Source organism: Mustela putorius, unplaced genomic scaffold, assembly GCF_011764305.1.
Source record: "Mustela putorius furo isolate JIRA1106 unplaced genomic scaffold, ASM1176430v1.1 tig00003913_pilon_pilon_pilon, whole genome shotgun sequence".
In the NCBI taxonomy this organism is placed as follows: Eukaryota; Metazoa; Chordata; class Mammalia; order Carnivora; family Mustelidae; genus Mustela; species Mustela putorius.
The window spans coordinates 7,999,869-8,020,787 of record NW_025422060.1 but is presented as its reverse complement, the minus strand read 5'-3'; the positions used below and the strand labels follow the sequence as shown (position 1 = coordinate 8,020,787).

The window sequence follows — 20,919 nt, the reverse complement described above, 5'->3', positions numbered from 1 at the left end:
ATATTAAGAGACTTGGAGGTTTGCATACAGTCTGTTTCCCTCTCACTCAAATGTAAGCTCCTTGATTGAGGGCAAAGACTTTTATCTGTTTTTTTCTTTTCCTTTCTACTGATGCAGCCCCAGTACCTAGAACAGCAGGTAGGCACTAAATAAATAATCCTTAAGTGATGAATAATGTAGCACTTACCAGACATTATTCAATTTGTCTGTTTTCCCTCTGTCTCTCACAATACTGTGAGCATTTTGAAGTCAGAAACTCCATTCCTTCATATTCATATTCCCAACACTCAACCACTGAGGCCAGCGCATAACAGGAATTTAATAAAAGCATACTAAATGACTAGAAGAAGAGGCGAGAGAGAAAATGCTATTTTTCATGAACGTTGGGGCTTTTTAAAATCAATTTAACAAGCATCTGTGCAGAGATGGATAAGATAATCCCCGCTGTGGAAAAACCCGCAGTGCGCTGGGAAAGAGATACCAATACATATGGACACTGCTGCAATATAGTCAGAGCGATGTGAAAAAATGGTCAGGAAAAGAACTGGGATGACAAAAGAGAGAATGGTTATTGAGAAAGCAGCCAAAAGGGGGCAACATGTAAAGTGGGCTTTGACGGCTGAATAGAAGTTTGGCATGAGCCTGGGTGGGGATGGGGTGAGGAGGAAACAGCCCAAACTCTGCTGCTCACAGCTCAAGGCATATAGATGTCAACAAGTTATGGGTTCCGCAGTGAAGCCCCTTCCTTGCTCTAAGAGGAAGGCATCTCATCTGTATCCCCAGGCATCTCAGTGCTCAACAAACATGAATGATTGGAACTATTACATTCCCACAGGGCTCCTCTTCCTCTTCACTCAAAGAAAATTCCATATCTGAAAATGGGATTACTTGTGACCACTTAGGGGAGTAACATCAAGTAACATCAAGGGCCACATCTACACATTGTCCCCAGTTCCCAGACTCATCAGCATCTCACATCTAAACAGAACGAGACCACTCAGATGACAGATGCTTAGAAACCCAGAGAAAGTGCCGTTCCTGGGTTCTGCCAAGGCACAAAGAAGCAAAAGCCCATTTGGAAAGTGCTAGCGCTTTCTGACATCAGATCCAAATAGGAGAACAGTGTGATGCACACGGAAATATGGACGCTTGTGTCAGAACTTCTGACCTGCAGCCTGAGGGTCAGCTTCCCGCAGGCGGAAGCTGGGGAGCATGGTGTCCTCAGCAGCTCCTCAGCCCATGATGCCAAGTGCTACCCCTCCCCCTCCCACGCCGAGTCGGGGTCCCAACGGGTCCCGCTGCACCACTTCAGCAGCCCCAGAACCGAGAAGGCACAGGGTACCATGAATCTCACCCAGGCCTGGGCTGCACTGGCTGCTCTGTGAGCAGAACAACCTCCCCACTCTGTCCAGCGCACACACCAACCGGGGACACAAGCCCCGCCTGTCAGCTCCTATATCTCCTCCTGAGTCTGGTGCTTCCCTTCATGTTATTCTCTGTTCCCCTCAGCCCTGCTCTTCTCTCTTGTCCTTCGGGCCCTTTATAGACGAGGCGGCTGTGACCTAACACCCATGTCATGCCAGCACCCAAAGGGACGAGAAGGGCCCCAGAGGTCATTTGGAGTTTCCCACAGTGCCCTGGGCCCCAGGCTCATGAGGCCTGAGGCCTGCTTGCCTCCCCCTGGCCTGGGGAGGTCTTGTCGTCGTACCTAAAACCAGACAGGAATGGCAGTCATAGAACGTTCCCTCCTCTCTTTCAGGACGGGCTTCCTGTTCTTATTAGGAAAAGCTATCACAGTGTGTACCATGAGAATTCAGCCTTGGTCTCCATTTTCCAAACCGCATTTCTGCCTGCTCTCAGACATTTCCGGCTTGTACCCTCTCCACAGGCTTTTCCCACTCCAGGCTTTGGCACCAAGCAGACGCCTCTCCCCAGGACACTCTGCCTCCTCACAGGCCCAAGGGTGGCTGCTTGTCCACATGTAGGTGAATACCCAACTCTCGTTCCTGTGCCCTTAGCCATCCTAATCCCCCCAGCGCCTTGCAGCTCTATTGCAAGCTTCCATTTTATTTTCGGCCTAAAACAATCCCATTCTTCGCGTCTTTGTCAGTTATCTGTCTCTCCCAGCTACAAGGTAAATCCCATGAGGGCAGGAGCCCCGTGTGTCTCATGCACTGCCTTCACCCCAGTGCCTAGGACAGCAGCTGGCACATAGTAGGCACCTCAGTATACATTTGCTGCACGAGTGAATATATTTGTGTATATCAAAGTCTCGAAAACTTCACCAAGAGCGCCCATGGCCTTTCTCCAGGTCCCCCAAAGAGAGAAGATGCTTTTCAGCATGCCTTTTCTGCATTCTGAATGTTTGGTACAAAGAATGTGGGGGTCTGATTTTAGGAAGGACCTTAATTCTTGGCTTTTCCAGTAGCGACTGGGATTGGCAGGTGACTCCTAAGTGACTTCGTCAAGGCACGAAGCAGATTCTTCCTATTGATGTCCTCTTTCTGGCTGCTGCTATTGCAACATTTCACTTGTTTTATTTGTGTCTGTATCTCATCATTATCTCACTGCCTCACTGGAAGCCCCTTGAAAACACGGACATGTATGTGATATTTCTTGCATCAAAACCCTGGGAATTCATCCAAATCAACTCAGGCCCACACCCAATTCAGACAGGATTTCTCCCCAACTATTAAAAGGTTTCAGGGGAAACTGCTTCTCTTCTAACTCGTTCCAATGTCTCTCAACAATTTAATTCTCCCCTCAAGGGGAATGAAGGCAGCTGTGATCCTGCTCCAGGCTGCAGCTCTGAAGACAGACACAGGGGACCTGGACACACACACACACACACACGCTTCTTACCAACGTAGCCCGGGGTCCCACAGGCTGTGGACATCACATCTCCTTTGCCCTCCATTTTTGACAACCCGAAGTCACTGATCATTATTTTGGATTCCTCATCTTGACTGTAGTACAACAGATTTTCAGGCTGGAAAAAAAAGAACAAAATGGGTGAAGTGTGTTTAAAGCTGACTTCACTGTGGGAGACTTGCCAAGCCACAAAATCTTTTTTAATTTAAATTCAATTAGCCAACATATATAGTAGTTTCAGATGTTGTGTTCAATAATTCATCAGTTCCATGTAACACCCAGTGCTCATCATATCACGTGCCCTCCTTAATGGCCATCACCCAGGTACCCCTTCCCCCCCGCCTCCCCTCCAGCAACCCCCAGTTTGTTCCCCATAGTTAAGAGTCTCTCATGCTTTGTCTCCCTCTCTGATGACTCCCCATTGAGTTTTCCACTAAGATTCCCTGTACTATTTCTTATGTTCCACATATGAGTCAAACTGTATGATAATTGTCTTTCTCCGACTGACTTATTTCACTTATTGGCATAACATCCTCTAGTTCCACCACGCTGATGCAGATTTTAAGCATTTATCCTTTCTGATCAAGCCACACAACCTAATCACAGTTTAAGAACAGCTTGACCTTCGTATTCATAAATGCATAAAGAAAAGCAGTGTTTAGTAAGAGCGATGAACAGAACCCACAAAGTACTGGACGCTTAGAGGTATTCAAGAAAGGTAAATCCTTTTCCCTTATCAGTACTTTGTCTATTTCAAACAAACAAACAAAAAGTGAACCTTACATTGGGGCAGCCTCGAAAACCTCTCAGACTTGACAGCTTATTTCTTGGGTTGAGACAGAGGGGATCCCCAGAAACAAAATGACTTCTGCAGGGGCTCCCCTGTTCTCTTTTTCTGACCCTTGTTAGCAACCTCACTCTAATCCAAGGGCCTCTCTCCCCGCCTTTGGTAACACCCCATGGCCTGCTGTTCCTGCTTTCCATTTCCTGAGCCCGCTGATGCCCGCTCACTCTGCTTCCTGGGAGATAGAGGGACGTCATCACAGAAGATGCAGCACTTTGTAGTCAGGTGCCCTTAAGCACCCTGAGCTTCTGTTTGTCTTTCTGGAAAACATGGGTTGCGGTGGTCTTTGTTTGCTTCCCTGAACTCTCCACATGACAGAGCTCAGGTGGTAGTAACGCTCGACACATGGCAGAGGTGCGATTACGGTTTCCGTCCCCACTGCCATTCTGCACATCAGGGGTCATCTCCATGGCAGCTCCATAGGAAGAGGAGAGGGGAGACAATGCAGGGGTGCAGAGGGGAGACAATGATGAGAAGAAAGCTTCACTGCACAGTGTTAGTGAAAAATTGGGGTATCATTTTTAGCCAAAAAACAAAAAAAAAGAGATAAAGAGAGGAGCTCAGGGAAACTGAGGGAGATGTCCTGCCTGGGAAGAGCTTGAACACAGAAATGCTGCCTCAATCAATGGCATTGTCTGTGAGGGAGATAATGTTGAAGACTCACACCTCTCCTGTCCTCCAACTAGGAAAATTCCAAAGATCGACCCAGTGAATAAGCAAAATCACGTCTCTCCTTTACATTAAACCTGAAGGGAAACACAACAGGAAGAATCGGACGGAGCTGGGGAAGCCACTTCCCTTCACTGTTTCCGGTCTGGCTCTTTTCCCATTCCCAAGAGTGAAGCAAGACCATCTCTTGTCAGTGGTTTGTGGTGACTCTTTGGTTCCTGAGTATTAAATTTGAGGAGCTATTCTCTCCAAGAGTGACTCAGCCTCTTTTCTTGGCCTGCCTGTTGAGCAGAATCGCCTGTGACAGCCCCAAACGTCTCCATATCTTCTTCAGTGGATTTGAGATGGGCCCGGGCCTCTGGAGGTTAGAATCCATGGGTGGATTCTGATACACAACCACGGCTCTGGGGAAATTCTGAGAACTGCTCAAGACCCCCTCCTTGACCAAACTGTAGTCGGCCTCCTCTGAGACCTCTTCTTGACAAGGTCTTGACCTTGGCCTTCTGTGTCCTTCCGGTTTTGCCGGACCTGCAAAGTCCAGTCTTAGCAAGAATCCTGCTGAGTCAGCATAGAGAGAATTCCCTCACCCTTGATATCTGGCCAAGTTCTTTACCTCCTACCTTGAATGTTATTTAAAAAAAATGTCTTTAGACACTTGGTAAAGACAGTAAGGAAAACTATTCGGGAGGACCACTGCAATGGGGTTCTACAGTCGGAGACAAAGAGTGGACTCAAGTCCTAATACAACAAGGACAAGTGGACATTTATACCCAGGAGCAGGGGGATGGTCAGTGGATGGAAAATCACTAAGAGGGGATAACAAGGGTGGAGGGATCCCTCCCGAAGGCAGGCCAGGGTGGGCAGATAGGGAGGGTGGAGGATGAAGAATCAGATCAGGTGCAAGGGTGGGGGATGTTCACCAAAGTGACTCAGTGGGATTTTTGCTCAGCCTGGACTACATGGCAGAGCCAATGGACTCATAACAGAGCAAAGGCTGGAGCCTGGTCAGAAAGAAGACTCAGAAGGGGCTGAACTCAAGTTTGGTCAAGGAAGAGAGTCTGTCAATGTCTAATGGGTTCTTGGCCAGCCTTTAGCAAGAGTTCCCTCATCTTCAGTACCCCCTCTTAGCAATTTCCCATCCACGACCCTCATCCTGCTCAAAGGCTCTAAATCCCCACATGCCCTTGATGAACTTGGGGTTGAACCCAATTCTCTCCCCTACTGTGATATTCTTACAGTAGCCTCAAGTGAAGTCTTCTTTAGTTTAACAAGGGTTGGAATAATTTTTTTAACAGAACCCAAAAGGAAAAAAATACAATCCTTCATCCAAAAATCACAGCCCAAGAAGGAATGGCACTAACATTCACAGTGACATTAATTCTGCAGATGAAGCATGGGATTAGGAGAAAATTAAATGCATACTTGAGGATGCTTTCAAGGAGTTTGGAGGGAGAATAAAAAAGGCCGATCAACAGAAAGGATGAACACCCAACTTTTGTATCAACATGGACGGGACTGGAAGAGATTATGCTGTGTGAAATAAGTCTCTCTCAAGAGAGTCAATTATCATATGGTTTCACTTATTTGAGGAGCATAACAAATAACATGGAGGACATGGGGAGATAGAGAGGAGAAGGGAGTTGAGGGAAATTGGAAGGAGAGATAAACCATGAGAGGCTATGGACTCTGAAAAACAATCTGAGGGTTTTGAAGGGGTGGGGGGTGGGAGGTTGGGGGCGCCAGGTGGTAGGTATTATGGAGGGCACGTATTGCATGGAGCACTGGGTGTGGTTGCATAAACAATGAATTCTGTTACGCTGAAAAGAAATTTGAAAAAAAAAGGCCGATCAATAATCAAAATACGAGTAATGCTTAAAAAATGGGGTGAAATAATCTCATCAAAAGTTGCACATGGTTCATGATGAACAGTATGGAGCTGATCATGGGGCAGCGAGGACTTTTTTTAAGTTTCTGATTTTTAATCTTCCTGTCCTAGTACTTCTGCAGCTGAATGGCTAAGCCAGGAGTGGGAAGCCAGGGACCTCAGGCTCCTCAACAGGGCTGCATCTAGGCAAGAGATTGCCATGGAGCCAAATATCCCTCCTAACCCATTCTTTCTCTAGGGGATACATCTGGGTCAATCATGGGTTCAAGCAACTGGTCATTCACAGCCTAGATCACTACTTGTCCACAAGCATCTCCTGACTTGGTAAAGATGGTGGGGATTTTTCTTGATGGGAGAGGGGAAAAGGAAAGTGGGAGAGAAGACAGGTTCAGGGGTAGTCCTAATGGAGGCCCCCAGTTGGCTATAGGGGTGGTTTTGGTCAGGCAGGAGGCCAGTCAGGTGGGGAGCCAAGTGGGCTTAGCTGTCTAAAGGGCCACTAGGTCCTAAGGATTAACCAATTGTGCTCACAGCCCATTTCAGTTGTCAAGGAGCCTGCAAAAGTCAAAGGCTGTAAGGACTCCATCAACATTCCCAAATTCCCTTGTCCAGCAGTTCCCCTAGAATATTCCCAGGGTAACATCAGGCTCATTTGTAAACCCCTTAGAAATGCCAGTTCCCAGGCCCCATGGCAGACCCACAGAATCAGAGCCTCTGGGGTGGGGCCAGACAATCCTGATGTATGCTAACATCTGGGAGCCACTACCCTAGTTGCTGGGAAATACACGGAGAAGAAGAGGGGCAAACTTGACAGTGAGACCTTATGAAAAGAAGAGTTATACCATTTATTCACATCCAGTACTAGCTAATGGGCAAACATTGAAATTCTGTTTTAAACAAGGTTTCTGTTTTGTTCTTTAAATTGGTTTAGATTTCACAAAGTCATGCAGAGCGTGGCTTCAGTGCAATATCATCCCTTTTTTTATGCGGTGAGTGGCACATATGTGGGCTGGAGTGGAGTTTCTATCTTGACTGGTGCAGTGGGCTCTGGGGCCAGGACCCGTGGCCACTATAGAATGAAGCCTCACAATAGCCTTCCTTGCTTTTTGATGTTCCTCTAATCAATATGTTCGTTATCTACCCTGGATGGCTTATGTTTGATATCTACCCTTCGGGATCTATGCTGCCAGGGGAGGGATGCAATGCCAAGGTGCCCAACCTCCAGTGCTATTGGGTGAAGGGTCAGTATGCCAACCCTTCACCAAGAAAACATAAGACGGTACCCTATAGGACACAGGGGAAGGCTGTGTTTACAGGTTGCTCAACCCGTCTTTATGGATAACCTTTCATTTCTCTTCTTCTGTCATGCCCTCTAGGTATTCACTCCCATTCTTTTACTCAGGATGCTGTGCTGAAATGGGGTCCAAAATGGGGGGAGACTGTTGAGAACTGCACTGGGAGAAGGATTTTCATGGCCCATATGTCCTGAACAAAATTACCTTTCAGGTAGGCTTGAAGCAGGATACAACCCACCTTCCTGGGGCCCTTTGGCTGCACGGTGGCTATAAAATCTCCCAAATGATGGTCAGTTTCATTGATCTTCATCATCTTTTTGGGGGGCCCAAAGGCCCTGACAACTAACGGTACACAAATGTTCACTACTCAGCCAAACATATCGCCATCAAGGTAACCTCATCCATTTTCTGGAGCCGGTCCTCTTGGACAGGTACACTGTGGGTGGGAGAGAGGCCGGAGGATGTTGATAAGTGACAGCCTTACCTTGAGGTCCCTGTGGACAATGCCCATTCTATGGAGATAGTAGACAGCATCCAACACCTGGCGGATCAGAGTGCTGGCATCCTTCTCTGTGTAAAATCCTTTCTCCACTATCCGATCAAACAGCTCTCCACCAGATACACTGTTTAAAAAAAAAAAAAAGAAAAAGAAAAAGAAAAACAACAAATAGGAAATTTGAGGAGAACTGTGAAATTGTTCAGGGAAAGCCATCAATAAGAGATTTCAATATGACAAAAGAACCAAATTTTATTTCCAAAATAAACTCATTTTCAGATTTAAGTTTTGCCCCATCTGTTTCCCAGAAGCTATCCCAGGAAAGTGTTTCTATGTCATGACGGTATGAGTATCTGGAATGAAATAAAGGGAATACAAATAAACCAGGACTCAAGGACTAGCCAGGCTTGAGAAGTCTCTTCTGGTCATTTCTTCCATCCTGCTACAACTTACGTCAGAACAACTTTCCAGAATACTGGCATCATCAGATACTGGGAGATGATGGATGGGATGCCTCCTTTACATAAGAAAGTATCCTTAAAAGTCTGGACGGTAGGGAGAATGGGGGTCATTATTGTGGGCAAAGCCATGCGTAGCTAACAGGATGTTTGGGTTCTTGACCAAGTTCTGCTCCTAACAGGGTCAAAGCAAGGGCATTCTTTGGATCTTTGGACCTCAGTCTTTTTATCTATAAAATAAGGGGTTTATCTAGGCGATCATATCCAGAAGGTAGGGGCATGCCCTCAGAGGTATCAGAACCTGAAAGCCAATAGTGATTTCCAAAAAAAGAAAGAAGAATGACACCCCACTACCTTGTTTAACACTGATTTTTGGTGACAATATTTACTTTTAACTTGTTTTGAATTTCATGCTGCACTAAATGTTTTCTTTGTGTTTATTATGTTTGTTATTGTGTTTTTGGCCTAGGTTGGCAAAGGTCAAAAAGCCCTTGTGGACAACCTTAGAGCCCCTTTCAGCTCCAGTATTTGCTGTGCTTTGAGTTTAACAAATTAACAAAGTAACAGAGAACTGCACACGTTTTATGAGGAACAATTCAACACCCTAGCCTTCAAATTTGTAGAATATATACTTCTTGAAGAAAAGCAGTCGTGCTTTCAAATAATTAAGCCATCTTGGAAACTTGATTTGGGGATAGATTAACACTATTCTCTTGTGTAAAAGGTGATTTATTTGGAATACTAAAATCATAAAAGAGTTTCCAAACAACTTTACAGCTTTAATAGATATAATAAAAGATAGATATAGTTACATGCCCTTGCAGTAACACACATGCGCGTGCACACACACACACACACACACACACACACACAGCTCAGATTCATTGTCTGCAAGTCATGGCAATTAACATGCAATATCTCATCCACCAAAACCTTCCTTTTGTAAAAAACCAATAAAGAAAACCAACTGTGGCTCTAAAAGGCCTAGGTGTTCAGGTGTCTCCCATTACTGAGAGTCATTCTAAGCGATGTTGTGCTTGGATACTGTCTCGTTTCCAAAGCAAACTGAGCAATCAAGATAAGAAAAGGAAAGATGCTGGGGTTAAATAAGCAATTCAGACAGTGGAAAGAAATGGAAACATCAGCGAGAAACTATCTTTTGATGATCAGGTTGTCTAAATGGTCCATCCCTAAGTAAATCAAAATCCTAAGTCACTCAGTTGGTCATCTCTTCAAGCATTCATTGAAGATTCACTGGGTGCCCATTAGGGTCCAGATACCATGCTCAGCTGGTACCGGTCCTGGAAGCATTAGCTCTGAAGGAGGAAAGGTCTGCTTTGATTGTGCTCCTCCTTCTCCTCTACCACCCCCTCACATTCTAATCACGTCACCCCTTCTAAGGGCTCCCTGAGCTTTCCTATCGCTGGTCTGCCTGCCCCTCCCATCCTCTGCTCTGTGGGCTACTGGAAGAGCCCAGGCAGGAATGCTCACCCTTCCCACCACCCCCATCTCCCACCCTGAGTACTCTACCACCCACCTTTGCCAGATTCTCTCCCTCTTTCAAAACTGATCTCTCCTGCTTCCCCTTCTCTCAGAGTCCTCCCTTCTCCTCTGTGATGCATCAAGCATGAATAGATGTACTGAGCCCAATATTTGCCCTCTGTTGGGAGAGCAATGCAGTAAGAATTGAAGTAGTGGGTCGAAGTGTAATTGTAACCGTAGCATGTCCTCCCATGGTCTCCGTACTCTGCACATTTGATATTTAATTTCTGAAATTTCAAATTGCACCAGGGCTTTCTTCTTCTGAACAGTGCTCAGAAAGTATTTGGTTTCCTTAGAAACCAAAGCCCAGGGGAGAAGTCAAAAAAACTTGCCAATAAAAAGAATGTAATGATACTCACAAAAATGCTTTAAAATTGGCAAATCACTGTATACTTTTCAAAAATCTCCTTAAGCATACATTTCAAATGGCTACTGTTATGTACTAAACACTGTTTATGCCCCCTCCCATACTGATGCTGCAGCCCTAACTCCCAGTGTGATGGCATTTGGAGATGGGGCCACGGGCAGAAATTTAGGTTGAGGTGAGGTCAGGGTCCACATGGTGGAATTAGTGTCTTTATAACACAGAGTCCAGACCAGCTGTCTCCTTTCCTCTCCCTTCCTCTCTCTCCTTCTCTGCCATGTGAGGACACAGCAAGGAGAAGGCCAACCATAAGTCGGGAAGAGTCCTTAAAAGGAACCAAATCAGTTGGCACCTTAATTTTGGATATGCCAGACTTCAGATCTGTGAGAAATAAATGGCTGTCCTGTTTCTGGTATTTTGTTATGGCAGGCTGTTATGGCAGCCTGAGCTAAGATACCCACTTCTTTTGAAAACCATTTGTGAACAACCAGAATCCCAGAATGACTGATGGGGGAAATAACTTTAGAATCCTCGTGAGGGGTGTGTCTTGTTTTCAGGCCTGCAGATCATGAGTAGGTCGGGTGACTGGCTGCTTTCTTCAGTCAATATCCTCCTACAGCACGTGTCCCCTGTGCATGGTTTATACTCCACGTTAGAAATGGAGCTCCCAATGAGAACATGCCAAACATCAGAATGGAGTTAGGAGGGTTGGGGCAGGGGAGGTCAGGTGACTGGGGAAGAGGAGAAGAGCAATCATGACAGATCAGCAAATAAAATTAAATAGTGATGGCTGTGGGAGAGAGGTGCACTGTGGGGGGCGGGGTGTAGATGTAGAAAGAAACAGCAGTTGGGCTTCCTTTTTGGGTGGCTCAATGGAATAAGCATCTTGTTCTTAGTTTCAGCTCAGGTGGTGATCTCATGGCCATGGCTCAGGGCGGAGTCTGCTTTAAATTCCCTCTCCCTCTGCCCCTCCCCTACTCTCAAATAAATAAATTAAATTAAATCTTACTTAAAAAAATAAAGGAAGAAACTGGTTATTAAAGATTAAGGGATAGGACAGACATCATTCAAAAATTCTCTATTCTTCTTAATTTAAACTTTGCCATTACTTTAGAACAATCTGTCTTTCCCTGAATTGGGTTTGCTCAGTCTCTGACCTTTCTTGTCTATTATATCACACTGCCATCTCCCCGCATGTGAATTTCAAATATGCACTTATGAAATCTCAACAAAATATCAGTTTACTTGTAAAATTTTAAGTAGTGCAAATCTCTTCAAATTCAAAAATCATTGTCAAGAAACATAATTTCAGTGTTGCTGGATCAAGTACATGGTCAGTTCGGATAGCCCTGGCATACTGCAACATAACCAAGTCGGCGTACCATGCACCCACTCTTAGTACTGGGGAGACCAAGTCATTCTTTAGGTGCATTTGCACTTCTCCATGTGGTTTTCTTAGATGTTATCCCCTGTTTTAAAAGTCACTGCTAATTATAATTTAAAATGTTTTTTAAATCTTATAACAATATCCACATATTCATTAAAATACAGTACTTGTGCTACTGCTGACAAATGGGCTCCAAAAACTTGCTTCTCTAGAAGTTAGGTATAATAAAGTATGAAAAGGCTGCAGCAAACCAGAACATGTACCCCCAGAATATGCCTCCTTGACATAAAATTTATTTTGAGCTGCAAGCAATTAAGAAGCAGTAAATACAGGGGGAAGAAATTCCCCCACTTTTGTCTAAAGGCAAGAAAAAAAAAAAAAGTTCCTTTTACTGGAGACAGACTCTATCAGCCCAGGCTGTACCAGGAAATATGCACACAAACCTCATTCAACTAACCTTTTAACTCTCTAGATTCCCTGCTCAAATGCCTCTGCACTGTCAATTCTTCACAAATTTATTGTTTAAAGGTATAAAATTTCCAGCTCTGATCACTGCCCCCTGGTTTTAGTTCTCTGGGGAAGGAACCTAAGTAACCTCCAAGCTTCATTAACATGTGCATGTTTTCCTCCCGCTACTCTGTCTTTGTGGGTTTCATCTTCAGAGCTAGCCAGGGACCCAATGAGGGTCAAGGAAAATTTTTCTTTCCCTCAAAAGCCAAACATTATAGGGGTGCACTGTTAATTTTAGGGAGCAGTCTGAGAAACACTAGCAGTAACGCCGAGATAATAAAAAAGCAGTGTATGTCTCGAAATTGACGAAGACCGCTGTCACCCAACTAGACAGTGAGAAGTGACCATGGAAAGAGCAGGGGACATGGTTACGGAGCAAGGTGGCCTTTATGTGCCCCACAGCAATACTGGTTCTAAATGGGTTTTTCCAGAACCATCTCCCCCATTCACATGTAGTCCTAGGAGGAAGGCCCTCTTGAAATAGGCAGGATGTGATTGAGAGGCTGAAAGTGAACCATTTTTCAGCTGTGAGACCCCAGCCCCAGGGGACAGAGGGTGTATTTTTTCACCCAGCCTGGAGAAAGAAAGGGCCTATCTTCCCAGTTCTTTTTTCGATGAAGTCCCGACTCAGCGGTGTCTGGGCTGTCCCTCCTACAGAGAACAGCCGCCCAGCTCCCAGCCTGAGCTCTTAATCCTCACAGCTCTCCCTGGCTTCGGCACCCAGGCAGACTGCTCCTGGGGGGACCCTCTCACCGGCTCTGGGAAGATTAGGGGTTTATTCCTTGCCACCTCTAGCCTCAATATTTCCTCCTTCGACAAATCCCATTTTATTAATAAAAATATCTTTTTTCTTAGAATTCAGCTTCACAATATCTTTCTGGCTCAATCTGTTCATAAAATTCCAAAACACAAACGCAGGGTTCTCCACCCCCATGCACCGGGTCAGTGTAACTCCTGGTGTTTCTTTATACTATGACTCTGGCTGTTTGGCCTTCTTGATGCCGGGGTGTTACGGACCAACTGGTATTCCGCCCACCGATTTCAGATATGGAGGTCCTTACCCTCCTGCACATCTCAGAATGTGACCGTATTGGATGTGTGGTCTTTAAGGAGATAACTGTGGTTAAATAAGTTCAGATGGATCCAATATGACAGGTGTCCATAGAAGAGAGAAAGAGAGAGAGAGACCAGCATGTAAGCACCCAGAGACAAGACTGCGGGAACACATGGTGAGAAGGCAGCCTCCTATAAAGCTAAGGACATGGGCCTCAGGAAAAACCAAATTAGCCAACACCCTGAACTCAGACTTTCAGCCTCCAGACCTGTGAGAAAATTACTTTCTGTTGTTTAAGCCCCCCAGTCAGTGGTGTTTTTGTTATAGCTTCCCTAGCAAACAAATAGACTGGCCAATATAAAGTATACCCCGTAATTTTACAGGGGGTCTTGAATTATATTTTCTTCTTGGTTTTTTCCCCAAGATTTATTGGGGGAGAAGAAAATACAGTTTCTCCTACTGCATTTGCATTCTTTGCTTTGTTTATTCACCAAATCATCAAATAATCTGTATTAAGCCTGACGAGTTTTCTCTGTTTCCAAGGGGCACATTGTCCACTGTGGCAGGGTTGGGCTGGGGACTAAGATACACAGACAAGTAAGCAGTGTAGACAGTTCTGATATTGGAGGGTGGGGGGGTTTATGAAGGTGCTTTAGAAAATCCCAGAAAGACACCTAGAAGGGTCCCAGGGACCCAGGCAGGAGAAGGAGAGTCTGAGCCGTCACAAAGGATGAGTGATATTTAGTCAAGTGGAGAAAAGCCCAGGGGACAGGCAGACCCCAGTAATTTGGATTGTCATGAAAGGACTCTCTAGTGAACTAAATAGTCTTCAGGGGAATATGGTCAGTGAAAGAAATGTCAACAGAGCACCTTCTCTATAAGCCCAGCCCTTGGCACTCAGTGTTGTTATGTATTTAGAGAGCTTCAAAAGAAGCCCAAGGTGACCACTCAGACCCCCAGCCAGCGAGGACCTGCCATGCCATCACCCCAGCTGGATGGCCACAGGATATCACAGGGGAAGGATCTGTGATGAGAGGATGCAGCCTGCAGGACCGGTCTTAACTTCCCTTCTGCCTCCAGTCCGGCACAATGCTGACTGCCTTGCAGAAAGAGGATTCTTGAAGGTGGGACAGACTTGAGAAAGAACTGAGTTAAGAGAAGGGCATGCGGGGGGCCAGAGAAGAGGGTGGAGGCAAGAAGAACAATGTACGTACAATAGGCTGACTTATCTCCAAACTGTGCCTGGTGAGGATGAAGTCACCTCATGAATGACTCTGCGAAGACAGAAAATTCTAGCCTACCTGGGATCTAAGGTGACCACTTTGGAAAGGGATGCTACTGAGGGAGTTACTGTGTGTGGGTGTGGGTTTGGGGTGAGGGGCGTCCTGGGACAAGGGCCCTTTCTGAGGCATGCACGCTATCTTCCAACAAAAGTCTGTTGTTGCCAACCTGGAGGCCCTCTGCTTTTAGATTCTCAGCTCTGGAGCCTTCTTGCCACCCTCAGATCTGCTCACAGGAACAAACCCATTCCTCCAAATCCATGTTGGCCCACGCTGTGGTGTGCACAGATCTCCCACCCATCCAGGCAACAACTTCTGTTGATTTCCATGGGACCTCAGGGATTCCTTGGAATCATCTTCCCTCTCAGTTTCTGACTACACCCCTTCAATTCCCAGCCAGCTGCCCCTTGAGGTGGGCCAGGGAAAGTGCAGTTATGGCCAAAACCACAGATAAAGAAATGACTAAAGACATTTTGATTGCGTATGGGAAACTTGCTTGCTGAGATCCCGATAAAGAAATTCTACTTTTGTACTACTTGTAAGGAAAGAACCAGAAAATTTGTTGAGAAATTATTAGCATGTTCAAGCTTCCAAGAAAAAATAACTCTTCTGTTCTAACTCAAAGCACCTATTCACATTTAAAAAAAAAATAATTAGAAATCATTTTTAGGTTTTTGTATTCCAAGAGGGCAAAGCATAACTTATTCCTCTTGAATCCCCAGTATATCTATGGCTATCATATTCCAGTGGGAAAGGAAGAGAAAGAAAATAAAGAAATCAACAAATAAAGAAATGTAAAACATTCATAGAGTCCAAAATACTGTGCAGAGAACCAAAAGATGAGTGGAATAACCACTTCTGAGTGGGCTCCAGTACCCCTCCTTCCCTCTGGATGACAGGAGGAAGAGTGTCTGGGTGAGCCAGTTCTAAGATCCTGAAGACAGCAAAGGTTTTACAGAATTTGGGGACCAAAAAGAAGGTGAGCAGTAACTACAGTCTGGTGGGCAATGGGTGAAATGGCAGAGAATGAGGAAGGCTCAGATCACATGAAGCCACATGTTACCAACTGAATGTTTGTGCCCCACCCCCCCCCCTTGATTCTTAGGTTGAAAACCTAATTCTCAATGTGATGGTTTTGGGGGGCAGGGTCTGTGGGAGGTCATTAGGCCATGAGGGCTCTCACTAGCACCTGACTCTCCTGGTGTTCTGATCTGAGACTCCCAGGCTCCATAAACTGGGAGACGTAAATTTCTACTGTTTATAACCCACCTGTCTGTGGTATTTTGTAATGGCGGCCCAAACAGACTAAGGCACCATGAAAACAAATGTTCAAACAGGGTGTGTTTATTCTACATTTGGTAAGAAATTATCAGAAGGTTTTCAGGTGAGAGACAGGTGAAGTTATATTTTTTTATGATCATGCTGGCTGCTACATGGAGAACGGGTTCATGCTGGCTGCTACATGGAGAACAGGTTCTAGAGGTGAGAGTGACAGCAGGCAGATCACTGAGGAGCTACTGCAGCCACATCTGGGTGAGAGATGAGGGCGGCTCAGCCTTGGCAACACTGGAAGTAGAGAGAAGTGGACACACATGGGGTATGTTTTGGAGACACAGTAGACAAGACTCACTGATGAGGCTGACATGGCATTCAGGAATGGGGAGAATCAAGAATGCCTCCCAGATTTTTGGCTTGAGACACAACCAGGTGGTAACGTCATTATTTGAAATGGCAGACCCTGGAGAAAGAACAGATTTGGAAGGGTAAGAACAGCTAGGGGAGCACTGACCACCAGAACTTCCTACAATGATGGAATGCTCTTTATCTACAATGTCCAATATGGTAGCCAGTAGTCACAGGAGGCTATTGTGCATTGAAAAATGCCAGCACACCTGAAGAGCTTCCTTTTGCATTTAACTTTAATTAATGTAAATAACCACATGGCCCTATCATAGTGGATTGCTTACACCTAGAGTGTTCTTGGGTATTAAGGAAAGCACATATTGCATGGAGCACTGGGTTTGGTGCATAAACAATGAATTCTGAACACTGAAAAGAAATTTATAAAATAATAAATAAAGGGGGGGGAGGATACGTGAAATCTCAGGTGCCTTTTGGATGGAGATGTCAAGCAACAGCTGTGGGTTAAAAGTCTGAAGTTCAAGAACCAGATCAGAGCTAGACTTTAAAATCAGCAAGTCCTCTCATGGGGATGGTCCCCAAAGTAGAAAAGCTAGACATGATTAATCACTGAGAGAGTACTGCTACATAAGAGAAGGGCATCTGAGCACTGGGAGCACCAATAGCCAGATAAGAAGGGCCAGCAAAGGACCAGGCCGAGAGGTAGGAAGTGAAGGAGAAGAGTGTGGTGTCATGGAAACCAAGGAGGTGGGTGTGAGAGGTCAAGTCCCATGAGGACAGAGAAATATCCATTGTGTTGGGCAAGATGAAGGCCAGGGCAGGAGGCAGAGGGTTGGGAGTCACTGGCATATGAGACAGCTTCTGGACTGTGGGACTGGAGATGTCTGAGGACACAGAGAAGAGACGGATCCCCAAGACTGAGCTCTCTGAGCGTCACTCTTCTCCTCTGTAAAAGGGGTAATTACACTTACTTTAAGAATAGAATGAGACAATGCAAGGGAAATCCCTAGACAGACTCCTGGCATGCCTCTCTGTTCTGTAAAGGTCATTGCCTTCTCCTCTCCTGCTGAGGATCTCGGGAAAGTGCACAGACAAGGCATCTGTGAGGGGGCTCTAGGAACAGAGCTGCCACAGAGGAAGGTGGCACAGGACCTCTAGTTCTCCAGATGGGAGAGCCCCTGTGCTTCTCTGCTCCCCACAGACAGGCTGGGGATTTGGGGCAATTTCCGTGTCCTTGATTAGGATGGAGCCTTATGAAAATTTCAGCCTTCTTACATGATTTCACAGTTTAGTACTGTGACTTCTTCTGCATTAATTAGTTATCTTTCCATAAACTTATATAATGAGGATTTGGAAGGGGAGGGTCAGAAGCCTATCACTCTGGCATGCCGTATTTCCTGAGATGTTCTAGGTTCAAATCAAATACTAACTGACACTCCAGAGCCCCACACAACGACCTTCTGATAGAAACATGGCACAGGCTTTGTGTGAACAGACACTCTTGGATGTTTTAAATACGATTTGGGGAAAAGTTCTGCAAAGAACTGTTTGATTATTACACACTGGCTTTCCAGAATTAGTTCCAAATGGGAAAATTTTACTTGGCAACATATTGTTGTGTTCTAATTTTTCTAATATTAGAACAGCTTTGCATTCCTTGAGCAGATAACAACTGGAAGGGGCAGGAGATGGCTCTGGAATAGGTCTAGGAATATGGCTTGGATACAGACAGTCCATAAATTGTAACTCCCATGTGAGGGAGTTGCCATTGGGCAACAAGCACATCTTTGTCTATCTTGGGTAAGGGACCATGTTCAAAGCTGATAGAGACCAAGTGAGCCCTCCCATGCATGCACAGAGAGTCAGACTCTGAAGACAACTGGCCAAGGCTCCAACTTTATGACAACCCTAAAAACTGTACTTTGAATTCTTTTTTGTTTGTCCAGTTTTAATGAAGTTCCTTGTATGTACTTATATGAGTTCTATTGTTTCTCAGCCTATGGCAATCTCTACTAAAAATCTTACAGGGAATGTGTGGGAAAGCATACGCATTTAGGTAACATGAGAAAGATCTAATGATGCTTTCAGAAGAGAGAAACGAAATAAAAAGTGCCTGTCTACTGTTCAGCCTTGCAATATGCTCAATGCCTTTGTGGATTAAGTCTGTGGACTCCCCAAGTTTGCTTTCTATCACTAATGCCAACAAAGGTCATGGTCACAGCTGCCCACTGCAGGGTTCCTGGCTCCAGGCCCCTCATGTACCCGTTGAACCCTCACATAGCTTCTTAATCTGATTCCTACTCATTGTTGGGCTCTTAGCTTGAATGTCACTACTTCAGAAAAGCCTTTCCTGACCCCCAGACCAGATTAGGTTCCCGACCCACACACACTATGTTCTTTTAACTCCTGTATTTCTACACAGCACTCAGCCGATAGAGTTAATCACTGGTATATTCTTCCGTGTCATGCTTTGTCCTCCTACCCTGCTCCCACCTATCCCAGAAGGTGAACGTCATGCAGGCAGAAGCAATGTTAGCCTCTATGTTGTTTTTACCCAGGGCCTAGCAGGGCCCAGAGGAAACACTAACTAAATATTTGCTGAATAAAGACAGCCGTTGCATTGGAAATGCAGTGATTGGGGTCTGGGTCTGTCTAGGCATGGCATCCTTTGGCATTCAGGCACATCCTCAAAGCATTTGCCCCAGAGTGCCAGACAGAAGGGCGCTGAAGCCTACTCCATTTAGCGGACCAGCAGCCGAGCCAATTTTCTCTTGCTCTCCACCACATCTTTTCCCTCCCTTATTCATTCATTGATTCCTGCTCTCCCAGCCTCCTAAATCTGCTGCTAGTTTGAAGGCTATACCTCTGTCTCACCAGTCTTGTCTTCCCGTGGCCTCTTCTGCTCCAGGTCATGACTTTTTGCCTGGAGTAGGCACCCACACTCTGAAGAATGTCCTGACTTTGCTCAGGGACGCTGGACAAACTAGATCTTGTGGCTTCCCCTTAATAGAAGGTCATATCTACAAGCGTCTACATAGTAGAACCCCTTCCTCATATATTTATAACAATTCATCTAAAAAATTATGCCAACAACAGATACCTGAAAAGATGCTCAACATCACTCATCATCAGGGAAATGCAAATCAGAACCACAATGAGATATCATTTTATGCCTGTCTGAATGGCTAAAATAAAAAACACAAGAAACAACAAATGTTGGTGAGGATGTGAAGAAAAAGGAACCCCTGTGCACTGCTGGTGGGAACACAAACTGGCACAGCCACTGTGGAAACCAATATGGCGGGCTCCTCAAAAAATTAAAAATAGAACTACCCTATGATCCAGTAATGGCACTATTAGATATTTATTCAAAGAATACAAAAACACAAATTCAAAGGGATACATGCACCCTTCTGTTTATCACAGAATTATTTATAATAGCCAAGTTACGGAAGAAGCCCAAGTGTCCATTGAAAGGTGAGTGGGTAAAGATGTGGCATACCCATATACAATGGAATACTCTTAGGATATAAAGAAGAATGAAATCTTGCCATTTGCAACAATGTGGGTGGAGCTAGAGTATAATGCTAAGTGAAATATGTCCATCAGGGAAAGACAAATACCATATGATCTCACTCGTATGTGGATTTAAGAAACAAAAAAGCAAAGGGGGAAAGGGGAGATAAATAAACAAAACAAAACAAAGAACCAGACTCTTAACTACAGAGAACTGATGGTTACCGAGAGGAGGTGGGCAGGGGCATGGGTGACACAGGAGATGGGGGAAAGGAGTGCACGTGCCGTGATGAGCACCAGTGACGTATGGAAGGGCTAAATCCCTATATTGCACACCTGAAACTAATATGACTATATGTCAACTAACTGGAATTAAAATTTTTTTAAAATGCAGAAACAAAGATAAAAACAAATAAATAAGAAAATGATGTCCAAAACCCATTCCAGAGGATCTGCCAAAGGGTGAGTTAGTGAGCACTAGAGAGGAGTGTGTGGGGACAGAAGGGGAGGAACTGGCTGGCAATGATTTGGCCCAGTCTGTGCCATATGGATGGGACAGGGCTGATCACAAGAGACCCAAACAGGCTGCAGAACAAAAACTCTATGGTAAGCCACAGAGTTGTCATTTGTATATTTGATGGCTGAGTACTGTAAAGCATTCCCTGGTAAATGCATACATACACGTTGTATGTGTACTGAAATGTTTTCTTCAATTAATGTGCTCTTTTAAGAGGAAGGTAATAAAACAGAACCAGGTGCCAGACATTCCAGGTCAAACAGCCGCTCTCTTGCTCTTTCACTCAGCTCAAACCGCTGCAAGGCTGAGGCTATAACAAAACCTCTCTCCCATGACTATGTGGCCAGCAGCTTCTAGAACATGTTTCCTATGTGTCTTAGCCCCCCAACTGGGCAAAATCATGCTTACTGGTGGATTTTTTTTTTTCTTTCTGGCAGTCACACATTGAGCTTCCACACTTAGCACAGAGGGAACTAAGATGCCACATGACCTTGAATGTGATCGTTGCATCATGTTCAAAGACAACATGTCACAACCTATAGAACCATATTATGTTTGTGTCTAGTGTGAGTCTTCACATAAAAAATCACAGC

General features: G+C 45.1%; 1 protein-coding gene across 6 annotated transcripts in view; it reads right to left on the bottom strand.

Annotated features, from left to right (window-relative positions):
* Positions 1–20,919, bottom strand: part of CAMK1D (calcium/calmodulin dependent protein kinase ID) — a 430,562-nt gene that overhangs the window by 53,387 nt on the left and 356,256 nt on the right. For all 6 annotated transcript variants that reach the window (XM_004774892.3, XM_013047016.2, XM_013047015.2 and 3 more), the window contains 2 exons: positions 8,046–8,184; positions 2,863–2,989 (listed from right to left, as the gene is read on the bottom strand). In XM_004774892.3, coding sequence (XP_004774949.1) covers positions 2,863–2,989; positions 8,046–8,184 — 266 coding nt within the window. The remainder of the gene's footprint in view (positions 1–2,862; positions 2,990–8,045; positions 8,185–20,919) is intronic.